Genomic DNA, 19,682 nt, shown 5'->3' with positions numbered 1-19,682 from the left:
TGAGTGCCTGGGAGCTGGCTCTGGAAACATGAAGGTGGTCTGTCAAAAAGTCTAGTTGTTCAGGTATCAAAGTAATTATATCACTCATACAAATAATCTCAAAATAGGATTATTGGTAAAACTGTATTTTCATATAATGCCATAATTAATGAACAAAGATTCTCTGTATTTGCAGTCCCTGACACCATAGTATGGATATGATTCAAGAACAGATACAGGTGACGCAGTAGCTGGGTGACTGAGCATCTCCCTCTTAACATACGCATGGGGAAAATGAATGGAAAAAATGGAATGGAGAAAATGGAAAATCCATGGTGCTGAACTGCTTTCTGTTTGTCTCAGGAGAGGAACTTCAGGCAATGTGTCTGTAAAGCACTGAGCAGCTTCCACTCTTTCTGACCCCACCAATTTCCTCTGCACAAACTATCCATATGGATTTGACGTGTGGCCTCTGTGGGGCCCTGAGGCCTCATATGTCTCACTAAGTCAAAACGTATGGGCTAGAGAAGCCATGTCCCTGCCTAAGCTTCTGCAAGTTCCTCAGGGTCAAGTTAAGTGCAAGCCTGATCCTGTTCTCTGAACCAGGCTTGCCTGGTGCACGCTGTAATCTGCCCAGCCTCACCAGGCTGGGTTTCATCTCAGCTGCAGAGCTCAAAAGGAGGTGGCCACTGTATTGCCCCATGGGGTCCTGGGCAGCTCAGCATCCCCAGCAGACCAGGGGCACATCTCCATGGCTGGCTCACCTTCACCAGCTTCAAGCCCTTGGGCTGGGGCAGGAGCTTAAGAAATAAGAGGGCTGTGGGACTTGAAGGCTTCTCTGGAGTCGTGTACCCCTTTTAGTGTTTCTGTGAGTCTGCTTCTGCACTCAGACTTAACCGGGCTTAACCGCGCTTCCCTGCTCCGCAGGGATGCCAGGGTGAGTCAATCCATTAAAAGCTGCTCACTGCTGAGACACCAAGCCTAAAGCCACATAAAATAATAAAACAGGCCCGGGAGTCTTTTCCACTCCCAAGGCCCACTGGCGTTCCCAGCTGTGCCCAGGGAGACAAGCTCCTGTCCCCCAGAGCAGGAGAGCTGTGCCCAAACCACCTGCTGAGAACCACCCTGGCTCCTGAAACATGTCTGGGCATTGGCTGCAGGAGTATTTTCTTGGTCTGGGACAAACTCCTGCCAAGGACAATGCCAACCATTTAACTCTATAGGCAACTGCCTGGGCCTGTGCCCTGTCTCCTCTTTATTAATTTATTAGTACCTTGCTGCTAGCCTGCACTTGTACAAACAGAGAGCTTGCCGTGAACAAGGGCAATAAAGTGCCTGTGAGGGGAAAGTTCAAAGCATTGTAAGAAAAAGGTGCATTCTCCTCTGCAGTTTAGTCTCTTTGGTCACTGCAGAGCTGGGTTTGGTTGATGCAGATAGTGTGATTTTTTTGTGTGCAGTGCCTGCCAGAGGGAGCCTTGGTGGCCACACATCACTGCCACCCCAGCAGACGCTGCTGCTGCTGTTATGAACAGTACTGCAGCCAGGTTTAAGACAGGGATGTAATGCTCTGAGTGGCCAGCTTACCAAAGAGAACAAAGAAATTATTATAGGGCCAGGAAAAAAATAAGGGGGAAAAAAAGCTAAAAGAAAACAAAGAGCCATTGACAAGAGACACAAATTAGCTGGGTCTCGAGTGTCCTTCCCCATCTGATAAAACAAAAATGTCCAGAGCAACAATTAACAAAAAAATATATGAAGGATAGAATATCTGTTTAGCTCCAGGTACTGACTGTCATCCAGGGCTCTGGTTTTTTGTTGTTTCCATGCTTTGGGTTGTCTTGGGTTTTGGTTAATGTAGAGCTGGTTGCGTGCATGTGTGTGTGTGTTTGTTCCAGTCCCCATGGGTTTGAAAGCTGCCTTTTGCAAAGAAAGGGAAGCCCTCCTGAAGGGCAAAAAAAGGAGCAAAGTGGGCTCAGAGGATACAGGAGTATGCTTTGGCTGCTTCTAGGGAAATACCGCTAGAGGTAAGAATTAGCCCTGGAAAAGCACTCAAAACTCAAAACTAGGAGCAAATCCAGCAAGTGTTTAGGGTTGGGAAGACAGTGCTGAATAAAAGCAATACAACAGAAAAGGAAAACTGTGGAGAGTGCTACTCCTGGGCTGCTCTGGGGTACACTGGTTGTTGTTGGCTCACTAGCCAGCACTGAGGTGAGGGAAGTGTGGGCTGTCCCTGCAATAGGGCCTTATGAACAACAGGGAGCTGAGCACTCTTCACTTTTGCCACAGCAAAGGGAAAGGAAATAATCCGTTCTCCACAGTATGTGAAGCAAGTAATGAGCTCAAACTGCAGCATGGAAAGCTCAATACAGATGGTAGGCAATTGTATATTGCAGTGGCCTCCAAGGACTGAGGCATCTCCAGCAAGGTGAAACACCCAGGTCTGTCAGGAATGGTTAGGGACAGCTCATTTTGTTTTTAGGTAGCTGGGATGCAATGGTGTTTCCTGACAATCGCTCTTCCAACCATACCTTTGGAAAGCAATCCAAAGACTGTCAGGTGCTGTGGTTCCATGGTGATTTTCACTGACAGCAGAAAGAAAACCAGACAAAGCCTAGGGTATATTTCAGTGCTCTTGCTCCCTCACTGTAACATTTGTTTGAGTATGTGGAAGTGGATGCATCTGTTCCATTCACTTTTTCTCCATGCACTTCACTGATCAGCTCCTTTTGTCCTGTGGATCACCAGTGTGTCCCAGAAGGGCAGCCTGAAAACCACAGGAGCAGATATCCTCATGGGAGCCCTTTTGGGTCCCTTCCCTGTGCGTGCCCAGCTGACCAGTGCCAGGCACTGCTCCAGGGGATCACTTGTCACTGTGGGTGAGGCAAACATAGATGTTGGGTTCTGAGCAAAGCCCTGCCTGTCTTGTGCTGCCGCCATTGCCTGTGAGAAGACATAATCAAGACCTGTCAGATGTACAGCTAGGTGCTGTTAAGTGCTGTCTGTCCGGGATTTTAGATTACTCTCCAGTAGAGAAAGATCACAGAAACAAGAAATGACACTTGTTTCTTCCAGTCTTGTGTTTGAAAGAAGAAGTTGTTAGCTATGTTATATAATTTACCTGTATCACACCATCTCTCTATATTCTCACTGGAAAAATCTCATTTTGGTTTGCAGTGGTTCCTCTTTCATTCCCTGCTGGATTGACAGGCTCAGTAGGTACCCTCAAAATTGGTGTAAATTCCTTTGACTTTGCACAGCAGCTAGTGGCACCATGGATTATTCAGTCAACATTAACCCAACAACCTTATTGCCATATCATGAAGCAGACGGGGAAAGCCCTATCTTTGTGAGTAAATTATTAAAATTTCTTTTGTCAGTAAACTGAGAAAGCATGAATTGAAGATGAATAAATAAAAACATAATTTTTTTTCCCAAAGTAATGGGAACTGGACTCTGCAAACCCTATGCAGCTTGCTTCCCTGTTAACTGAAGCGTAAATGTTCTTGCGTTCAAGGCCTCTCCCCTGACTGGAGCTCTTCTGCATGGCTTGTCCTTCACAAGCTAAGTGACAATAATAAATTGTCCTACTTAAGCAAGGGACCTATTTCACCTCCTCACCACACTCATTAAAAAATGGCAATGCTAAATACACTTAAAGATCAAAGGCCTGGAATGCAAAACAGGTCCTGTGCAGCAAACTGATGGGCTCCTTAGGGTTTTGTCGCTGTGGTGCTATTGCCTTGACAAGTTAAAATATCCCTTGTCAGCCTCTGTGGGAGCCTAGACAGAGAAAGAACCATCAAAAAATAACTGAATACTGTCTTTGACTACAGTCACTGAGTGGTTAATTTTTTTTTTTAAGCTTTAATCATCTTTGACTTCAGGTTTGGCTATTAACCCACCAAGTGATCATTAACTCTGCTGACTGAATGACTGATTTCCAGAGGATCAGTCCAAAGAAGGATTGGTTTTTAGGTGTTTTTTGGGGTTTTTTTCCTGAAGGACTTTAATATCTCCTACCAGCAGACAGACAAACTATTGAATCCCCTGTAAGATTTGGGCTGAGCAGGGAGGTACTGCAGGTTATCTGCATAGAAACACACTGCTCAGAGCTGATAAACTCACTGACACTATCCTGCTTTCCAATTTAACTCAAGCCTTGCTAAGCAGCAGGAGTAACCTGACTGAATTGTTGAGGGTCACAGCTTGAGGTCCTTAATCAACATTCCCAGCTTAATCAACGGGAGTTTGGCAAGCCTAAAATGCAAATCAGGATATTTCTGGTGTTTACCCCGGTGCTTGTCCTTTTCCTTCCAGAAAAGGACTGCTGCTTGTCCTTTTCCTTCAAGAACAGCTGGTTAAGGATAAATATAATGTTGATGCAGAAATGATCAAATGTCAATTGGACTTCTTTTTTTTTAGTCCTTTTGTCTTTAAAATGCCTACAGTTGAAATTTTCTAAAGGCAATTTTGCTGGTTAGAGAATGATCTGCTAATAAATGAACAATTTTTTTCATTAATAAATTATTCTGACTCACAGTCCATATCCTAAGCCACAAGACCATCCTGCCTTCCTGACTTGAGATCCATAAGAGCTAAGAAGCTGACTCTGACTCAGCAGAGAATGGCTGGGATTGGACTGTGTTTGCTGTGTGTATCTTTCTTCCAAACATGACACAGACAGAAATAAATTAGGAAAAAGCCTCTTGTACACTGGCCCTGATTTCTCCCTGGGAATCACTGGGGTCTTGATTGCCCCCTGTGGTATGAGAATGAATTAAGCTCAGCTTTATAAATAGCAGTCTAACCACTCCTGTGCTGACAGGCACAAATGTCAGGAAATATGTAGTTAGTTACACTGGTGCTGCATCTCTTAACTTTAAGTACCTCTGTCATACCAGGGGAAGCAGAATAACACATCTGGAACTAAACGATTTCTGCTAGACTTTTCACACTAACTATTTCCAGCTTTCTTCCAGATAGGAGTTTTCAGCAAAGTGTTGTCTAATTGAAAAATTCTGTTTCCCTAAAACTATTGTTTTTCTTATGAGACCTACAAAAGAAAACATACCCAATACATCTCTCAAACAAAAGTAATAAGGAAAAAATTATGAATATCAAAGCATCCCTTTTTCAATTGTTGACATTTAGAATAATGTTTTCTTTATTCAAATGTCTTCTACAATTTAAATATTTTTACTTTTAAATAATAATAATAAAAAAATCTTGAAAGCACTGAAATTTAATATTACCATTGACTCAAATTGCATTTTTATTGTTTGCCTGCAAATATTTCCACAGCTTTGTTTTCTTTCTCATTTTGCGACTTGACTTTTTCCATTTCAAGCACCTTCTCTCGGCTGAAAATAGTAACCAGATATTTTGTGCCTGAATAAAAAATAGGATGAAATCCCAGCTAAGGCAGCCCACATGTCCCTCTGGAATATGTTCACAGAGGAGCAGCACACCTGTGCTATGGCTTTGGATATAATAGCAAGGCTTTGCTGTAAGTCAGCCAGGTGAGGAGTGCTCCTCCAGATTGATCATGCTACCACCCTCCTGTATGGAGCTGCTAGCATGAGGTTCAGCAGGACCACAAAGTGGACAGGGCTAGACAAAAACTGTGGGAGAATAATTTTTCTGCATGCATTTATTGAATTGTTCCATTACAGAATTGCAATAATGTTGATTCACAGTTGGCAGGATGAATGTCCCCGTGTAACAAAAGCAACAGGTTTTCCAGTGTTCATTTCCAATGCTAAAATCCTGCTGAAAAATCTGTTCCTGTGCATAGGGAGGGGCTGTTCCTGGTGTAGCAAAGCTCACAGTGAAGTACTAGCTGTAGTCTTGGAGCCAAGAAGTTGCAGAGGCAGCTGCTGTCTGCCTTTCCCATGTTGCCTGCCTGCTCCAGCCCTGCGAAACGGTGGGACCAGGAGTGCATCAGTAGTGCTGGCTGCATCCACACACATGTAAAGCTGCCTCCTCAGGCTCAGGCTGTGGCAAGATGGTATTAGAAATATTTATCCAGCTCCCAGGAAAGACATAGCACCTCTGTCAATATAGTTCATAGCAGGGCCTCTGGCAAAAACCCCAGTACGTAACTACAGCCACCTTCAGTCACAGTTGTCACTGAGCCTGAGGGCAGAAGCCACAATAAAGCCCAGGCGCAGGAGCAGCAGCTCTGTGCCGGCTGCCTTGCTGTGTGCCTTGGGCTGCGATGCTGAGCTGCTGGGGCCGAGCTGCGGGCTCCGGGGCTGCCGGCACATGGAGCTGCGGCTCTGAGGCTGCTTTACAGCTTGGGTGTTGTGCTGGATGATGGGCTGTGGCCACGGGCGTAGGCACTGCAGGGCTGCTGGGATGTGGGGATGCTGAAATTCGGGCATTTGGCAATTTGGGGCTTGGTGCTAGGCTGCGGGTCTGCAGGGCTACAGAAATGAATGCGGGTCTGCTGGTGTGCTTCGTTGTGGGACTGCCAGGACACCGAGCTGGGGAGGCATGAGGCTTCTGGGCGCTGGGCACAGGGAAGTGTTGGGCGGGAGGGCTGCGAGATCCAAGGCCGCAGGGCTGCTGAGTGGAGGGGCTGAAGGACTGCGGAGCGGCGTGCAGGGGCTCCGCGGGGCTGCGAGCCTGCATGCGCGGCTGGGAAAGGCGCGGGGCGGGGAACGTGAGCTGGGCTGGGCTGGGCTGGGCTGGGCTGGGCTGGGCTGGACTGGGCTGGGCTGGGCTGGGCTGGGCTGGGCGCGATGCCGGGATGCGGCAGCGGCGGGCTCCCTCTGCTGGCCCTGCTGCTTTGGCGCCCTGGAGCCGCCGCTTCCCTGCGCGCCCGTGCCCGGCTTTAGCCGTGAGTTCACAGAGATAACCACAATAGCTTGGTGGGGGATTTATCCCTTTGTGCCTCGAACTGGCAACAGGAGCCTGCATGCCCCATGTGCGATGGCCTGTGGCGCCATCAGGTTACTGATTTGTTCCTTTAGCCACAGCTTAGAGATAACAGGTTTGCACTCTGAGGCCGGTTTTCCACTGGCTGGAGTCACTGACAGGACACCAAACCTTGGCATCGTCCTTGTTTGCAGCTTGCTGTGGCCATGTGTGTCGCAGAGCTGTGAGCAGGAATGGCACCTGATGCTCTCGGCATCCCTCTTGTCTAAACTGCACAGCAATCCTACTAAGCACCACAACAAAATTCTGCTTATAGGTACTTAATGAATCTAACTCTCCTGCCAGGGACAACTGTGACACACTGCATGGTGGTGGTATTTTTATTTCCTTATTGGATACTTTTGCTTCCTACTCTAAAAAACCTCCAATGTGCAGCATGTCAGGTGCACTGCTGCAAGTACAAATAGGCTGTACTGCACTCGTTTCATCATCTCCTCTTGGATGAACTAAATAATTGCCCACCTGGTTCACTACTCATCAAATGTAGGCAGTGCCAGCCCCTCGGACACGGCACACAGTATAGCAAGTTTCCCAGAGCTGTCCCATGCCACTTGTGCAGTGTTAGCAGCACTGCTACACCTCAGGGAATGAGGCCTGGCACAGTGTTTCTCACTCACATGCTCCATGGACCACTTCTGGAGCTTTCTCCACAAGCACGCAAAACCTTGATGCTTGAACTGCTCATGGGTAGCAGGAGGAAAATACACTGGTTTTTACCCAATTTTTAATTTGCAGACCCCAATATTTTCCAACAGAGGTGCAGACCATCTGTCACAAATTTAAGGCAACTGGCAGCAGGGTTGATTTTCTTAGCTCCCTTTCCCCAACAGATAACCCTCAGGGCCTGCAGACAATAGGCTGCAAACTGTTGGCATTGATAGATGAGCTTCCTCCCATTCCATACAGCTTGGAAAATTGCTCGCCTGTCTCTTATTTAAACAAATGAAATATTCCAACTCCAGACAATGCTAGAGCTAATAATAGAAAGAGGGACCAGTTTAGGATTTGAGTCTCTTACCTCCTGATTTTTTCTATCCCTCCCCCCACTGTTCTAGCACCCCTTTTTTAGATTTTAATTAAATAAGAATATTTAATAACAAAATCAGAATGTTAACCAGGATATCTGGGTGAGGTGAGGGACAGAAAAATCTTTTTAAAGGTACTGGTGTTTCAAGCTGTAATCTTGATGTAGGATTTGAGCTGGCAAGGTGGGGATTTACAGTCTTTTCTACACCAGCAGCAGAGAAAAAAATCACTTTCTGCTTTTCCTACTCCTGACAGCCAAGCCTCAGCCAACCAATATTCTCTGCATCAGCACCCAGGGGTGGGAGTCTGTCACAGAAAGAACCAAACACATATAGCTGCAGCACCAGCATGAATACAGATACACAGAGCAGGAACACATTTTGTGCTGCAGACCCCTGGAGGCAAGCTTGGCTTGCAGCTCACATACATGCATGCCAAGATACCTGTGTGTGCTGCAGTATAGGCGTGTTCAAACCCTTGCACTGCAAAATACTGGAGCTATTTTAAGAATGCGGAAGTATCTGGCTAAAAAAAAAGCTTTGTGTGTTTGGGCCTGGCTCATCTAAAACCCTTGTTTCTTCCAGAATATTGGAAGTAATGAAAGTGCCTGCAGTAAAATAAATGATAAGCCTCTTTTCCTCTATAGAGAGGGTAAATGCATGTCATTTTCCAATTAGCTCTTGCTCTGAGCAATTACGTTGATCAAATAATTGAATAAGTGACAGGAATGTGAATTCTGGAGGCAGTTAATTTCATTCATCTGCCAGTTTATAGCCTGACTTGCATGAACACATAAACCAGGCTAACGTGTTATTTATAACTTTGAAAATGCAATTATAGTAGTCAAACATGAAGAGTTCTGTGTGCAGAGAGGAAGGTTTCTGCTAGTAGATTATAATAATAGCATAATGAGGGAATTTGTTCTTTATAGCCAGCATGTAGGACAGGAAGGATGTGAGGCTTGTGTTTGAGAGAGTGAACAAGGCTGGTGTCAGCATGAGCAGGTGGAGCAATGGCCCTGGCCTGAATGTGGGGCAGAGGGGCAGCTAAGCCTTACCCTCCTGTTTTGTGAGACATTGTGCGTGTCCTGCCCCAGGAACTGTCAGTGAGGGCTAAACATGTCTCCCAGCTCCCCATACTCTTCTCTCCAAGTGAAGCTGAGCATCATTTTTGATGGAGAACCAGGACTGTGATCCTTTGCATGAAGGTGAGCGCAAGAGATGCAAACCAGGTGTTTTCTGCTTGGGGTTGGTCTTGGATGAGCATCACGGTGCCCTGGAAGAAGCTCCAGTTGAGTCTGCTTGACTACAAATTACTTGGAACAGCCCTTGAAGTCGAAACCAGGTCCTTGACTTCCATCAAAAGTAACAATCCTTCTTGCAAGTTTTATTCAGGAAAAATTATAATAATCATGATTTTTTTTTAAAAGCTCATCAGGAATGCAAACCATTTGATTTTTCTTCTTAAAGCTATCTTTAGATTGTCTAACTGATCGTACCTTTTATCTGAACCCCCTGTAGCAACCTGGCCTACCACACTAATTAGCAGAGATGCACAGTAATAAAAGTAGTGTGCAGGCATGAGCCACTGCCTCACAGGGAGTATTACCTGGTTGAGTGCTGCACTGGCTGCAAGGAGGAAATCTGTGCAATTAATTGCTTCCTGATTAAAGGCATTTGGAGTCTGGCCCTTAAATCTTCAAGGCCTAAAAACACATGCTGAGTTAAATATGGAATTTGCTCACAATACTTAAAAACATTGCCCCAGACAGCAGGATTCAGTGCAGTAATTTTGGTTGGAAATACACACTTTCCAGTCTAAGCATATTTTACCCTGAGCCGAGTAGAAAGTGCCCCAGTTTAAACTAAAGGGCCATAGAAGGACTTGTGGGGATTTAAAACCGTTTCTAAACCAGCTTAGCTGAGCTCTTACCATTTTCCTGTGAGTTCATGCTCTTACAGGAATTAATTTCACAGGGCATGAGGCAGCAGAGGCAGAAACCCCACAGGACGTCTCAGGCTGAAAGGCTATTTAAATGGTAATAAACTTCAGTGGATGACAAAAACTAGTGACTGATTAGAGGCACACCAGGAGGGGGGTTATCTGGTGTGAAGCTGCGGGGAGGGCCTTCTGTTCCCTGCACATATCTCTTGTCACCAAGAAAACAGGATGGGGTTAATCCTGCCGGCAGGGAAGAGACCTATTTCAGGCCAGCAGACAGCAGGAGGAAAATGCTCACCACGGGAGTTTCTGGAGTTGGGCAAAATGAGGGAGGGTGGTGTGTGTCAGGAGGCTGGGACAATGCCAGCCAGCACTGGTGTCAGGCTCAGGTGGAGCCACAACTCAGAACAGCAGGTGATCCAGCCTCCATGTGGACACTTCCTTAAGTGTCATCGTTTTCCCGAGGGCATTTCCTCCACCCTGATGTGGTGCCACCTATTACAGCCGGTCAGATAAAGTGACTTTATTTTAGCACGTCCAACACTGCTGCCTCCTGGAAAGTCGCAGCACTGATGATTTATGGAGCCTACTGCTCCCACCTAAGAAAGGGCAGGCTTTGTTTGGGACCACCATTTGTCACATTAGAGATGAGATGTCCCAGAAACACACATTTTTTTGCTTATGTGGTGCTGTTGCTCTGGTGGTGCTCTCCCATCCCTTCTTTGCCAATTGCTTTTGCAAATTTCAAAAGAAATTTACTGATCCTACACTCGTGAAAAGCACTTTAGGATCTAATTGCCTCTGACTATGGGAGTGGGCTTCCCAAATAGAGGGGGGCATCTTCAGTGTGTGTTTAAGCACCTTTCTGGGTGAAAGTCAGAGGGACAAAGATTACAGATCTTTCCTTGCAAACCTCCCAATTGCCATCCTCCCCATCAACTTTGTCAATGGTTAGAGCAGGCAGGCAGTTATATAGCCTGAATTGCGCTAGGACAGATGTAACTCAACATTCAGTTTGACATCCTTCCTCCACAAAGAGAGTCTGGCACCTTTGCTGGAGAGGTTATATTGTGGAATGGGAAAACAATCCTGCCAATTGTTAGTGAGGGGGAAATAAAGCAGAGCAGAAGCTGCTTATCAGAGATCTGCATTTTGAGAGAAAAAATCACTGAATCCTGAGGCAGGAAGGATTCTCTGCAGAGCTTCAAGTACTCTCCTGACAATCTCATCATGCAGGAGCTGGGGCTAGGAGCTGGGCTTCTTCCTATAGCGAATACCGGGTTTGAAAAATTAACATAACAGGAATCCCCAGACTGCAGCAGTGCTGTAAAGCTTTAATTAAAACAAAACAAAACAAAATACATTAGTCAGACTGGCACAGATTGTTGTCTGTGAATTGTGATTTTTAGTAACAGTAGGAATGACTCAACACCCAGAGAACTCAAAAGTCCAAAAGTCTGGAAGAGTCTGAGGCAAAGCCTTCCCTGATCCCAGTCAGTTTGGAGAATGTCTGAAGTTCAGATCTTAATTTTGCCGAAGTTTGCAGTGTTTAGATTCACATGCCTTGTATTACAATGGATTAGACGAAGTCTCTCTTACCTTCATGAGACTCTTGATTTTGTTTGGATCTGTTTCTGGGAGGAAAGCTTCAGAGGAAGAACTGTGTGTCTTAGTGCAATTAGATGAAGAGCTGTATGCTTTTATTTTATTTTTTTTTAAATAACTGGAAAACATCATCAATCCAAACATCTCCAAGGTTTTGCCAAGCAGCTGTGAAGTTAACACTACCCGCACTTCTTTCTGGTCCACCTTCCTGGTGCATTGCATTCACTAATCACATGGCCAAGATATTATTAACACATCTGAACAAGATTCCTAACAGCTGGAGAGCCACATTGTATTTTGGGCAATCTAAGACGATGCCTCAGGGTAGCTCCTGCCTTGACACAAAGAGATAAATCTCTCAGCTTTTGTACCAGCTTTGCTCTTGCAGTGGATGGTGAGAACAGATGGAATGCAGTCGTGTCTGCTTGCAGGGGGTGCTGCATTCCCTGCGCCAGGAGACGCTCCCCAATGCATGGCTCCCGTGGGACCCCCGCTGGTGGCCCTGCACCACCGCAGCTCGCTTCAAGAAATTTGGGGAGCAGCTCCTCTCCATCCTCCCACAGTATCTCCCGCTTGGGTGGGAAGTGAGAGGCTCTGCCCATTGAAAGGAATGTGGCTACTGCATGGGGAAGGAGAGAGAACAAATACTACAGGGTCTCAGATGGATGATCTAAAATTGCCTTAAAACTGCCCTGATCAGCCACATAAAGCCCCAGGAAGGGTACTGCTGCTCAGCGGTCAGCACAGGCCAGGTCCCTTGCCAGTAGTTTATCTCTGCTGTGTCAAACTGAGCACATCTGTAACAGATAATCTAGTTCAGTTTGTAACCCTGAAATCGAGAACTGTATTACAGGGCATGTTGAGGCTGCTGAAGCTGTATAAGCAAAGTTTCCTAAATACACAAGAGGTAACAACCCTGTGTCCAAGGTGGCTCAATCAAATTCTGATCTATTACTCCAGTCAGCATCCCTTTAAGTGGTAAATGACATAAATCCATTTTCGCCACAGTTTGAGGTGTTTCTCCACTATCCCTCAGACTTTGTTGGGATTGAAGGCATATCAGAACTCCTGAACCTGTAAGCAAAAAGATGTCTGTGGTCACAGAGCTGCTTGACAGATAAGCCCCATGCCAGATTTGATTTTCATCAGAGAAAATACACTGAAGAGTCTGTAAAACTACTAATAATTTTAAGTAAAAGATAAAGCAATTCAATTGAAATAGCTGGGCAGCAAAGGGAGTGTAACTCCCTTACACAAAGGGAGTGTTGTGTAACAACTTACACAAAGAGTGTGTAAGTTGTAACGACAGGGGGTGGGGACCTTCTCTGTTACTGTGGAGTGCAAATCTGCTCTGTGAGCATGGAGTTACACAGAAATTTCAGTCCAACATTGAAGTAAAATGACCAGAGGTCACACAAACTTGACTCTGAGAAGTCACTAATCTGAACATTTTACAGGAGACATAAAACTGTAGCTGGGACAAGCAACTTTTCACATCTCTGCAGGGGCTTGAAGTGTAGCAGTGTTTTTCAGGCAGAACACAAGCCACATGTTGGTACCCACCTTAAAGAAAAGCAGAAAGGTGAGATACTCTAGAGGACACCTGCCAACGGTACAGAAACATCTCAGGAAAACAGGAAGAACTAAAAAACGAACAGTACAAGAATTAGAAAATGCAGAACACAACCACTACCAAGGAATGAAAAAGACCTGACCATAACATCTGGATAATTTTCTGCAGCATCTTCTTCCCTCAGCATGCTACCCCAAACCCGCCAAGCCACATTGCAGGGCAGCACAGCTTCCATGCCTGCGCCTGCTCGCAGCCTGCTGAGGTTTCAGTGCACAAAGCTCCACCTAGTGAGAGGACAGGCTGTACTACACATTCAGCACCCAAGGTAAGTTTGGACGGACTCGGCACAAAAAAATCTGGAAGGCAACAAACCCTTTAGCATTATGCTGCCTCGGTGCTGATAATCCATCACACACACATACACAAAGTCCCATCAGACGAGAGTACAGCCTCTCTATGTTCAGAAATACTTTCTTCCAGCACCACCTTGCTGAAGTGACTTTGTAAGAATGTAACTGAAGTGACATCACTTGGCTTTCATCAGCTGGCTGCTGCTCACCTCTCCAGGTGAGGGGACTGACCTGAAGCTCTGACTTCACTGGAACTCCAACTTCAAACCAACCTCCTCTTTCTGATGATCAAAACAGATACACCACTAGTGCTGTAGGTCCAAAAGCTTTAATACATGGTCCTTACTGTTTAGAAAAGTTATTGCATTAAATTCTAATACATAAATTTACCTGAATTTTAAAGAATAATTTTACACAATTTTGCCACAGCACCAAAGTAAAACAGATTTTATATACAGTTGTCTCAAAAAAACCAATATTAGTGCCTTCTCAAATTAGCAGAACTGTAGTTCATTCAGTAGTTACTGCAAATATCATTCAGTAGTTACTGCAAATCCCAACCTGAACAACACTATTGCCACAAGTGTACAACTCAGGAAAAGGAAAGTGCCATTCCAAAACTGAAATTTATTAAACTATGACTTGGCATACACTGATTTTTCTCTGTTAACCAAGTTAACATAAAAGGGTGTTTAGTTTAATTCCACACCATTTTCTTTATGTTAGTTTTTCTTTTGTGATTACTTAGAGTCACAAGTTACAAAATATCAATACCACTTTTAGCAGTTCATACAATCCACGCCTGTTTGAATTGTGACAGGCACAAGAACATGATGTTTGATGGCTCAAATGAAAAGATTCCCTGATGCATTAAAACCAACATCAGTGTAAGCCCACTGCTCCATGGATCACAGCAGAGACAAAATCAGCAGCTCAGTGTACCATAAATAGACTGATGAAGGGCTCAGTGAGAGGCATAACAGAGCATATGGCAAAATTACATTCTACATTTCACCCTCTGCTGAGGGTAAACTGCTATACCAGCTCACAACAGAAGCATGAAGAGAGCTCTCCTCCTTTTCAGCCTCATGTGAATGCTTGGGAATTGGGAAACTACCATTCAGCTTCTTGTATTAAATCCCCGAGCATCACAATAATCAGTCTAGAACTCCAGATCTAACTCTTCTCTTGCAAACACACACACACAAAGATAAGGCTCATCTGTATTTATTCTGCTTTCTTCTGCTGTTAAATAAAAAGAAATATATCCATGTTCACAGAAAAAAAAGCCATCTCTTCTCCCTCTCCTCCAAAATACCCATCACTACAGAGAGCTCTCTTGTCATTCACTTGGAAGTATTTCTCAGATTAGGTTTCCCACTTTAAACAGATGACAGAGATTGTATTACTTTGCTATATTTCACTAGGTTCTGACATCAAAAACAGTTCACTACTAAAATAACACCAATAGGACTTTCTCTCTCTTTGACAGAACATGTTACACAAGTTCTAACTCACTGTCCCTGTCCCTTAAAATAAACGTAGAGCTATTTCACCAGTTTTCAATCAATGCAAGCTGGGAGCAACAAGTTACCCTTTAAAAACATTCTGTATGACTTTTTTGTGAGTTTCTAGCAAAAGGCCCAAACATTGAAAAGCAAGTGAGCAGAGACAAGAGGATGCTTTGCAAAATCTGACAGTTCAAAAGGCACCCAAAGAGCAAGAGAACAAAACCCAGCCACTCAAGTGGAAACTGCATTGAACTAGCACTATGAAAATGGGGAGAAATTAAGAAACTTCGGTATAACAGCTACACAGAATGTTTTACTAGTGATACCTTTTGTTTGCCAAGGCATTCATTACCATGGTACAAACTGCAAGAGCTTTAATTTGAAAGTGCTATAGGAATAGGATATTTAATTATTCCAGTGAAGGACACTTCCTGAGGAACTGATCACAAGGTCCCTTAGCTGTAACATGATTTTCTCACAACTGTTTGCAGAGAAGCAGAAGTTTGCACAGCTTAAAAGTTGAAGCTGACAGCTTTCCAAAGCCATCCTTGACACAAGACGTGGCTTACTTTACTTTCACAGACATACACTGCATGAGACAGCCAACACCATTCAATCCAAACATTAAGAGCATTTGTATAAACTTTCCCCATCAACATTAAAATCACCAACCAAATCCTTGTCATTTCTGCAAAAAAGATAGCTCTTCTTGCTTATTGCTGTATTACAGGAAATGATGCTAGTTCTTGCAGGAGACAGTGTATATTTCGAAGTTCACATCTCTTACAAAAAGCCTCACAGTCTCTTCACTGGGTGTTGGTTCTGTACAGCAAAACTAGCATTCCATTTCTTCCAAATGAAACAGTCCCTTCAGCCCCTCTCCCTGCCCTGCATGTCTCAAGAGCATTTATGCCTCTGCACTATGGTTCCAACCAGGAGACAACAGCCCATAATGCATTTGTGACAACACCTCAAGCAACAGTGCACACTTCACTAAATGGACACGACCCAAATTAGATGCATGAGAAAACATGGAAGAGGAACACAAAGAGGAAGGGAAGCAATTTATTCTCACTTCTCTTGAAGCGAACAAATGGTTCTGACAGCAGGTTTGTTTTCAGACAGCTATAACTTAGGCTCACAGGCCAGCTTATTTAACCGAAGAAGCCCCTTCATCCAAATACCAGAACCTATACTAAAACCATTTTTATTTCAATCTGCCTCTGAAATTAATAATCTCAATGTTAAAGAAAAGTCTGCATTGCTACCACAAAAATCACATTGTGCAAATCCATGTCATTTATCTACAGTGCTGAGTCACATCTGGGTGGTGGATGTGCCTTCCTGAATACCACACCCTGGGAATGCTTCCGCATTTCCCCTCCTACCAGAACACTGCCTTAAAAAAGAACTGCTACAGTGACACGATGAGACTTGATCTTTTCCTGCCATCTGCTGTACATGTATTTAAGACTTGCACAAACAATTGGCCAAAATTTTTGTATTACAGTTATTCCTAAGTCACAAAGACTACACAAGCCCTTCGTACAGGATATGCTGTCCAAGCACACGTGACCTCCACCTCCTCATTTCCCTACACCCCATCCACCAAGTAAAGCATTGCATGCTTGCTGGGATTGATTCAAAGTCTTCAGGTTCTGGAATGCAGCAGACAAGAGTTCTGCATCTTTCAGTGACTCAAAAAAACCCTGTTTAGTTCACCTGTTCAATGTACAACATCTTCAGTAAGTGCTGCCACCTTGTTCCCGGGAACAGTTAGGTTCACTTCACACCACAGAGGTGGTACTTTCCGGATTTACACGCATCAATCTTGAGGCATTTCTCAGATCCTGCAGCTGCTTGGCTGGCTTTCCAACTCCTTCCTCAAACCTTTTTTCCACAACAGGAAGGACAGTTTCATACAGGAAAGAGGCGTTCTGCCTAATGAATGCTTTTTTCTCAGGGTCCTGTTCACACCGTAAACTGTAATCGACATGCTGGACAGCCACCAGGATGATTTCCACAAGACTCTCCAGGAGAACCATATGCAGCTCTGGAAAGTAAAGCTTTAATGCTTCCTCCAAGAAGGCCATAGTCTGCTTAGTGAAAGCTACTACAGTGTAACTGAGGTTGACCCAGCAGTCATCACCTGTGTATTGGTCAAAACTGCCCACCCCACAGCTCCTCATCTCCTCCCTGAGCTTCCCCAGCGCCTCTGGAGTCATCAGGTTCATCTTTCTCCACATCTCCTCAGAGTTGCGGTGCTTGGTGGCCTCGATGATGATGTCCTTGTAGCTCTGCAAAGCACCTTTGATATCCTTTACCAGGAGAGCGTGAATGATGAAGGTGAGATCCAGTCCAATCTCGCTCAGCTGCTTGCAGTGCTCTTTAGCCACCTGGGATAACAAAGAAAAGCAAAGGATGGTATTACCGTGCAGGCTCCCTTTACATTTTACACATTCATCAAATTTATCTCAGAAAACTGAGAAGGGTTACTCATACTTATTTCCCGTGCTTTAAGAATCTCATTAATGAGAAATTAGTAACTGAAAGATACACTGGCTGTCAAAAATACTCTCAACAATTACACACATAAGCTTTTTTTTCCCCTCCTCCCAATTCGCAGCTGAAACAAAGCATAACCTGAGAAAGTTAGTCTTGCAAAAAAAGTATGAAAATGTAGTTAAGGACAGCCTTGGAAAACAAAGAGAAAGTTTTGAAGTACTTGTAATTCAGGTGTAGCTCATGTAAATTTTAGGACCTTCTACTAGTTAAAGGCAAATTGAGAATCAACACATTTTGCATTCCTGATAAAGGCAGGGTTTTCCTTGACACGCATTATAACCTTAAGGCTTTCCTCTGTTAAACTGAAAAAAACAAAACAAACCTCAAATTAATATTGATCTTTCAATGCTCTCTGGAGACCCACACAAGAGTCAACAACTAAACTAGAGTTAGAAAAGATACTTTAAAGCTTTGAAGCCTTTGTTTCAGTTGCTGTGCCCCACCACCCCCGCGTTTGGACTCTCCTACCTTGACACACTCTGCCGCAGTTGACAAACTCTCTTTGCTATCAAATACTTGCTTACTGAAGGCATCTACAAACATCCTCATGGACGAGCGGGCCCAGACAACAAAGGCCGAGTAGCAGCCGTTGTTGCCGGCGAAGTCCGTCTCAAACTCCCTGGCCGTCTCCAGGAGGCTGGTGAAGAAGACATGGCAGAGCTTGTGGATGTAGAGCAGCGTGGCGCCCTCGATGCGCAGCTGCCGGATGGCGGTCTGCACCGCGGCTGCCCGGTTCTTCAGGAACAGCTCGCAGGCCTTGGTGGACTGGCCCAGGCGAATGAGCTGGGACACGGCTCGGCGAGTGGCCCGCGGCCCTCCTCGCAGCGAGCGGTCTGGAGACAGCTCGAACACCAGCACATCTGTGAGCTGCCGGACGCGCTCATCCACCTTGGCCCGCAGCTCCTTCACGGGCTGGCTCACAGGCTTGTCCGCCAGGTACTCGTTCAGTTTATCCAAGAGGTCCACCGCCCCCTCGAAGTCCCGCTGAGCAATGCAGACGTCCAGGTCCTCGGGCAGCTCCTGGATCCACTCAAGTGACAGGTCAACGACCTCCTCCTCAGCGGAAGGCTCATCCTCCTCCTCCTCGTCCTCGTCGAAGGGGTTGGTGGATTCGGGGGGCGTTGGGGCGGGCCGGGGCAGGGCCTCCTGCTCCAGGCGTCGCTTCTCGCTGAGGGCACGGTTGCGCTTGGTCTCCTCCAGCACCTCCAGCCACTCCTTCTTGATCTTGGCGTTCTCAGCCTGGAAGATGCGGCTCTCGGGGAACATGAGCAGCTTGAACATGTCCTTCATAGGCGGGTTGTCCTTGACGTTGACCACGGCCAGCCCGTCGAGAGGGTACAGGGCATCGTAGCGGTAGGCGCCGCGGCGGTTGGGCAGAGCGGTGGCCACGAGCAGGCAGTCGTTCATGAGGAAGGCGTGCACCCGCTGGATCTGCGCCATGTGGTCGGCGTCGTACTCCACCAGGTCGCCGTTGTAGACCAAGTACTTGCCAGGGCTCTCGGGCAGGAGGTCGCGGCAGCCCTCCACCTTCTCCAGGAGGGTGGTGAGAGTGCGCTGCCGCCCCTCCTCGTTGGCCGCCGCATCCTTGGCCGACAGCGGCAGGAAGGGGTCGGCGGCGGCGGCGCGGCGGGCGCCCAGCGCGGGGTCGTCGCGGTCGGCCTGGAGGAGCAGGGCCTGGGTGACGGCCTCCATGATGCCCTTCTGCTCGGTGAGGATGTGGCTGAGCTGGTACATCTCGCTCTCCAGGTAGCTGATCTCCCGCGCCGTCTCGATGAACTGCCGGTAGTTTTGGTAGACGTTGCGCTTCAGGCTCTGCGCCGTCTCCTCGCTCAGCGCCTGGATGCGCTGCCGGTGCTCCTGCAAGTCCCGGTCCCCGTCCGACTGCTGCGACAGCTGTTTCACGTACTCCCCCGCCGCGAAGCCGCCCGACTCCAGCTGCCGCCGCAGCCGGCTCCCGCCGCCGCCCTCGCCCAGCGACAGCGCCATGTCCGCGCCGCAGCCGCCGCCCGGTACCCGCCCCGCCGCCACCAGAGACACGACCCCGCGCCGCGCCTGCGCCCCGCGGCTCGGCGGCAGGAGCGGCTGCCCGCGGTGACGCGATGGAGCCGCGCCGGGCGGGGCGAGGGCGGAGGGAAGGGAAGGAAGGGAAGGACGGGAAGAATGATGCGGGACGCTGGCGGCGCGCGCACTCGG

The 19,682-nt window shown here is 46.5% G+C and overlaps 2 protein-coding genes across 2 annotated transcripts in view; both read right to left on the bottom strand.

The window, feature by feature from the left end:
• Positions 1-15,976: 15,976 nt before the first annotated feature.
• Positions 15,977-19,555, bottom strand: EXOC8 (exocyst complex component 8). Its single transcript, XM_041468664.1, has 2 exons — positions 17,958-19,555; positions 15,977-17,320 (listed from the first exon to the last, which is right to left on the bottom strand). Exons 1-2 carry the CDS (start codon positions 19,473-19,475, stop codon positions 16,712-16,714), a joined length of 2,127 nt encoding a protein of 708 aa, XP_041324598.1. The 5' UTR covers positions 19,476-19,555; the 3' UTR covers positions 15,977-16,711.
• Positions 17,192-19,682, bottom strand: part of EGLN1 (egl-9 family hypoxia inducible factor 1) — a 57,912-nt gene continuing 55,421 nt past the window's right edge. The window contains exon 5 of the mRNA XM_041468695.1: positions 17,192-17,320. Coding sequence (XP_041324629.1) covers positions 17,313-17,320 — 8 coding nt within the window. The 3' untranslated portion in view covers positions 17,192-17,312. The remainder of the gene's footprint in view (positions 17,321-19,682) is intronic.

Source organism: Pyrgilauda ruficollis, unplaced genomic scaffold, assembly GCF_017590135.1.
Source record: "Pyrgilauda ruficollis isolate IOZ18807 unplaced genomic scaffold, ASM1759013v1 scaffold101, whole genome shotgun sequence".
NCBI lineage: Eukaryota > Metazoa > Chordata > Aves > Passeriformes > Passeridae > Pyrgilauda > Pyrgilauda ruficollis.
The sequence above is the reverse complement of the archived record's forward strand: the minus strand, read 5'-3'. Positions and strand labels throughout refer to the sequence as shown.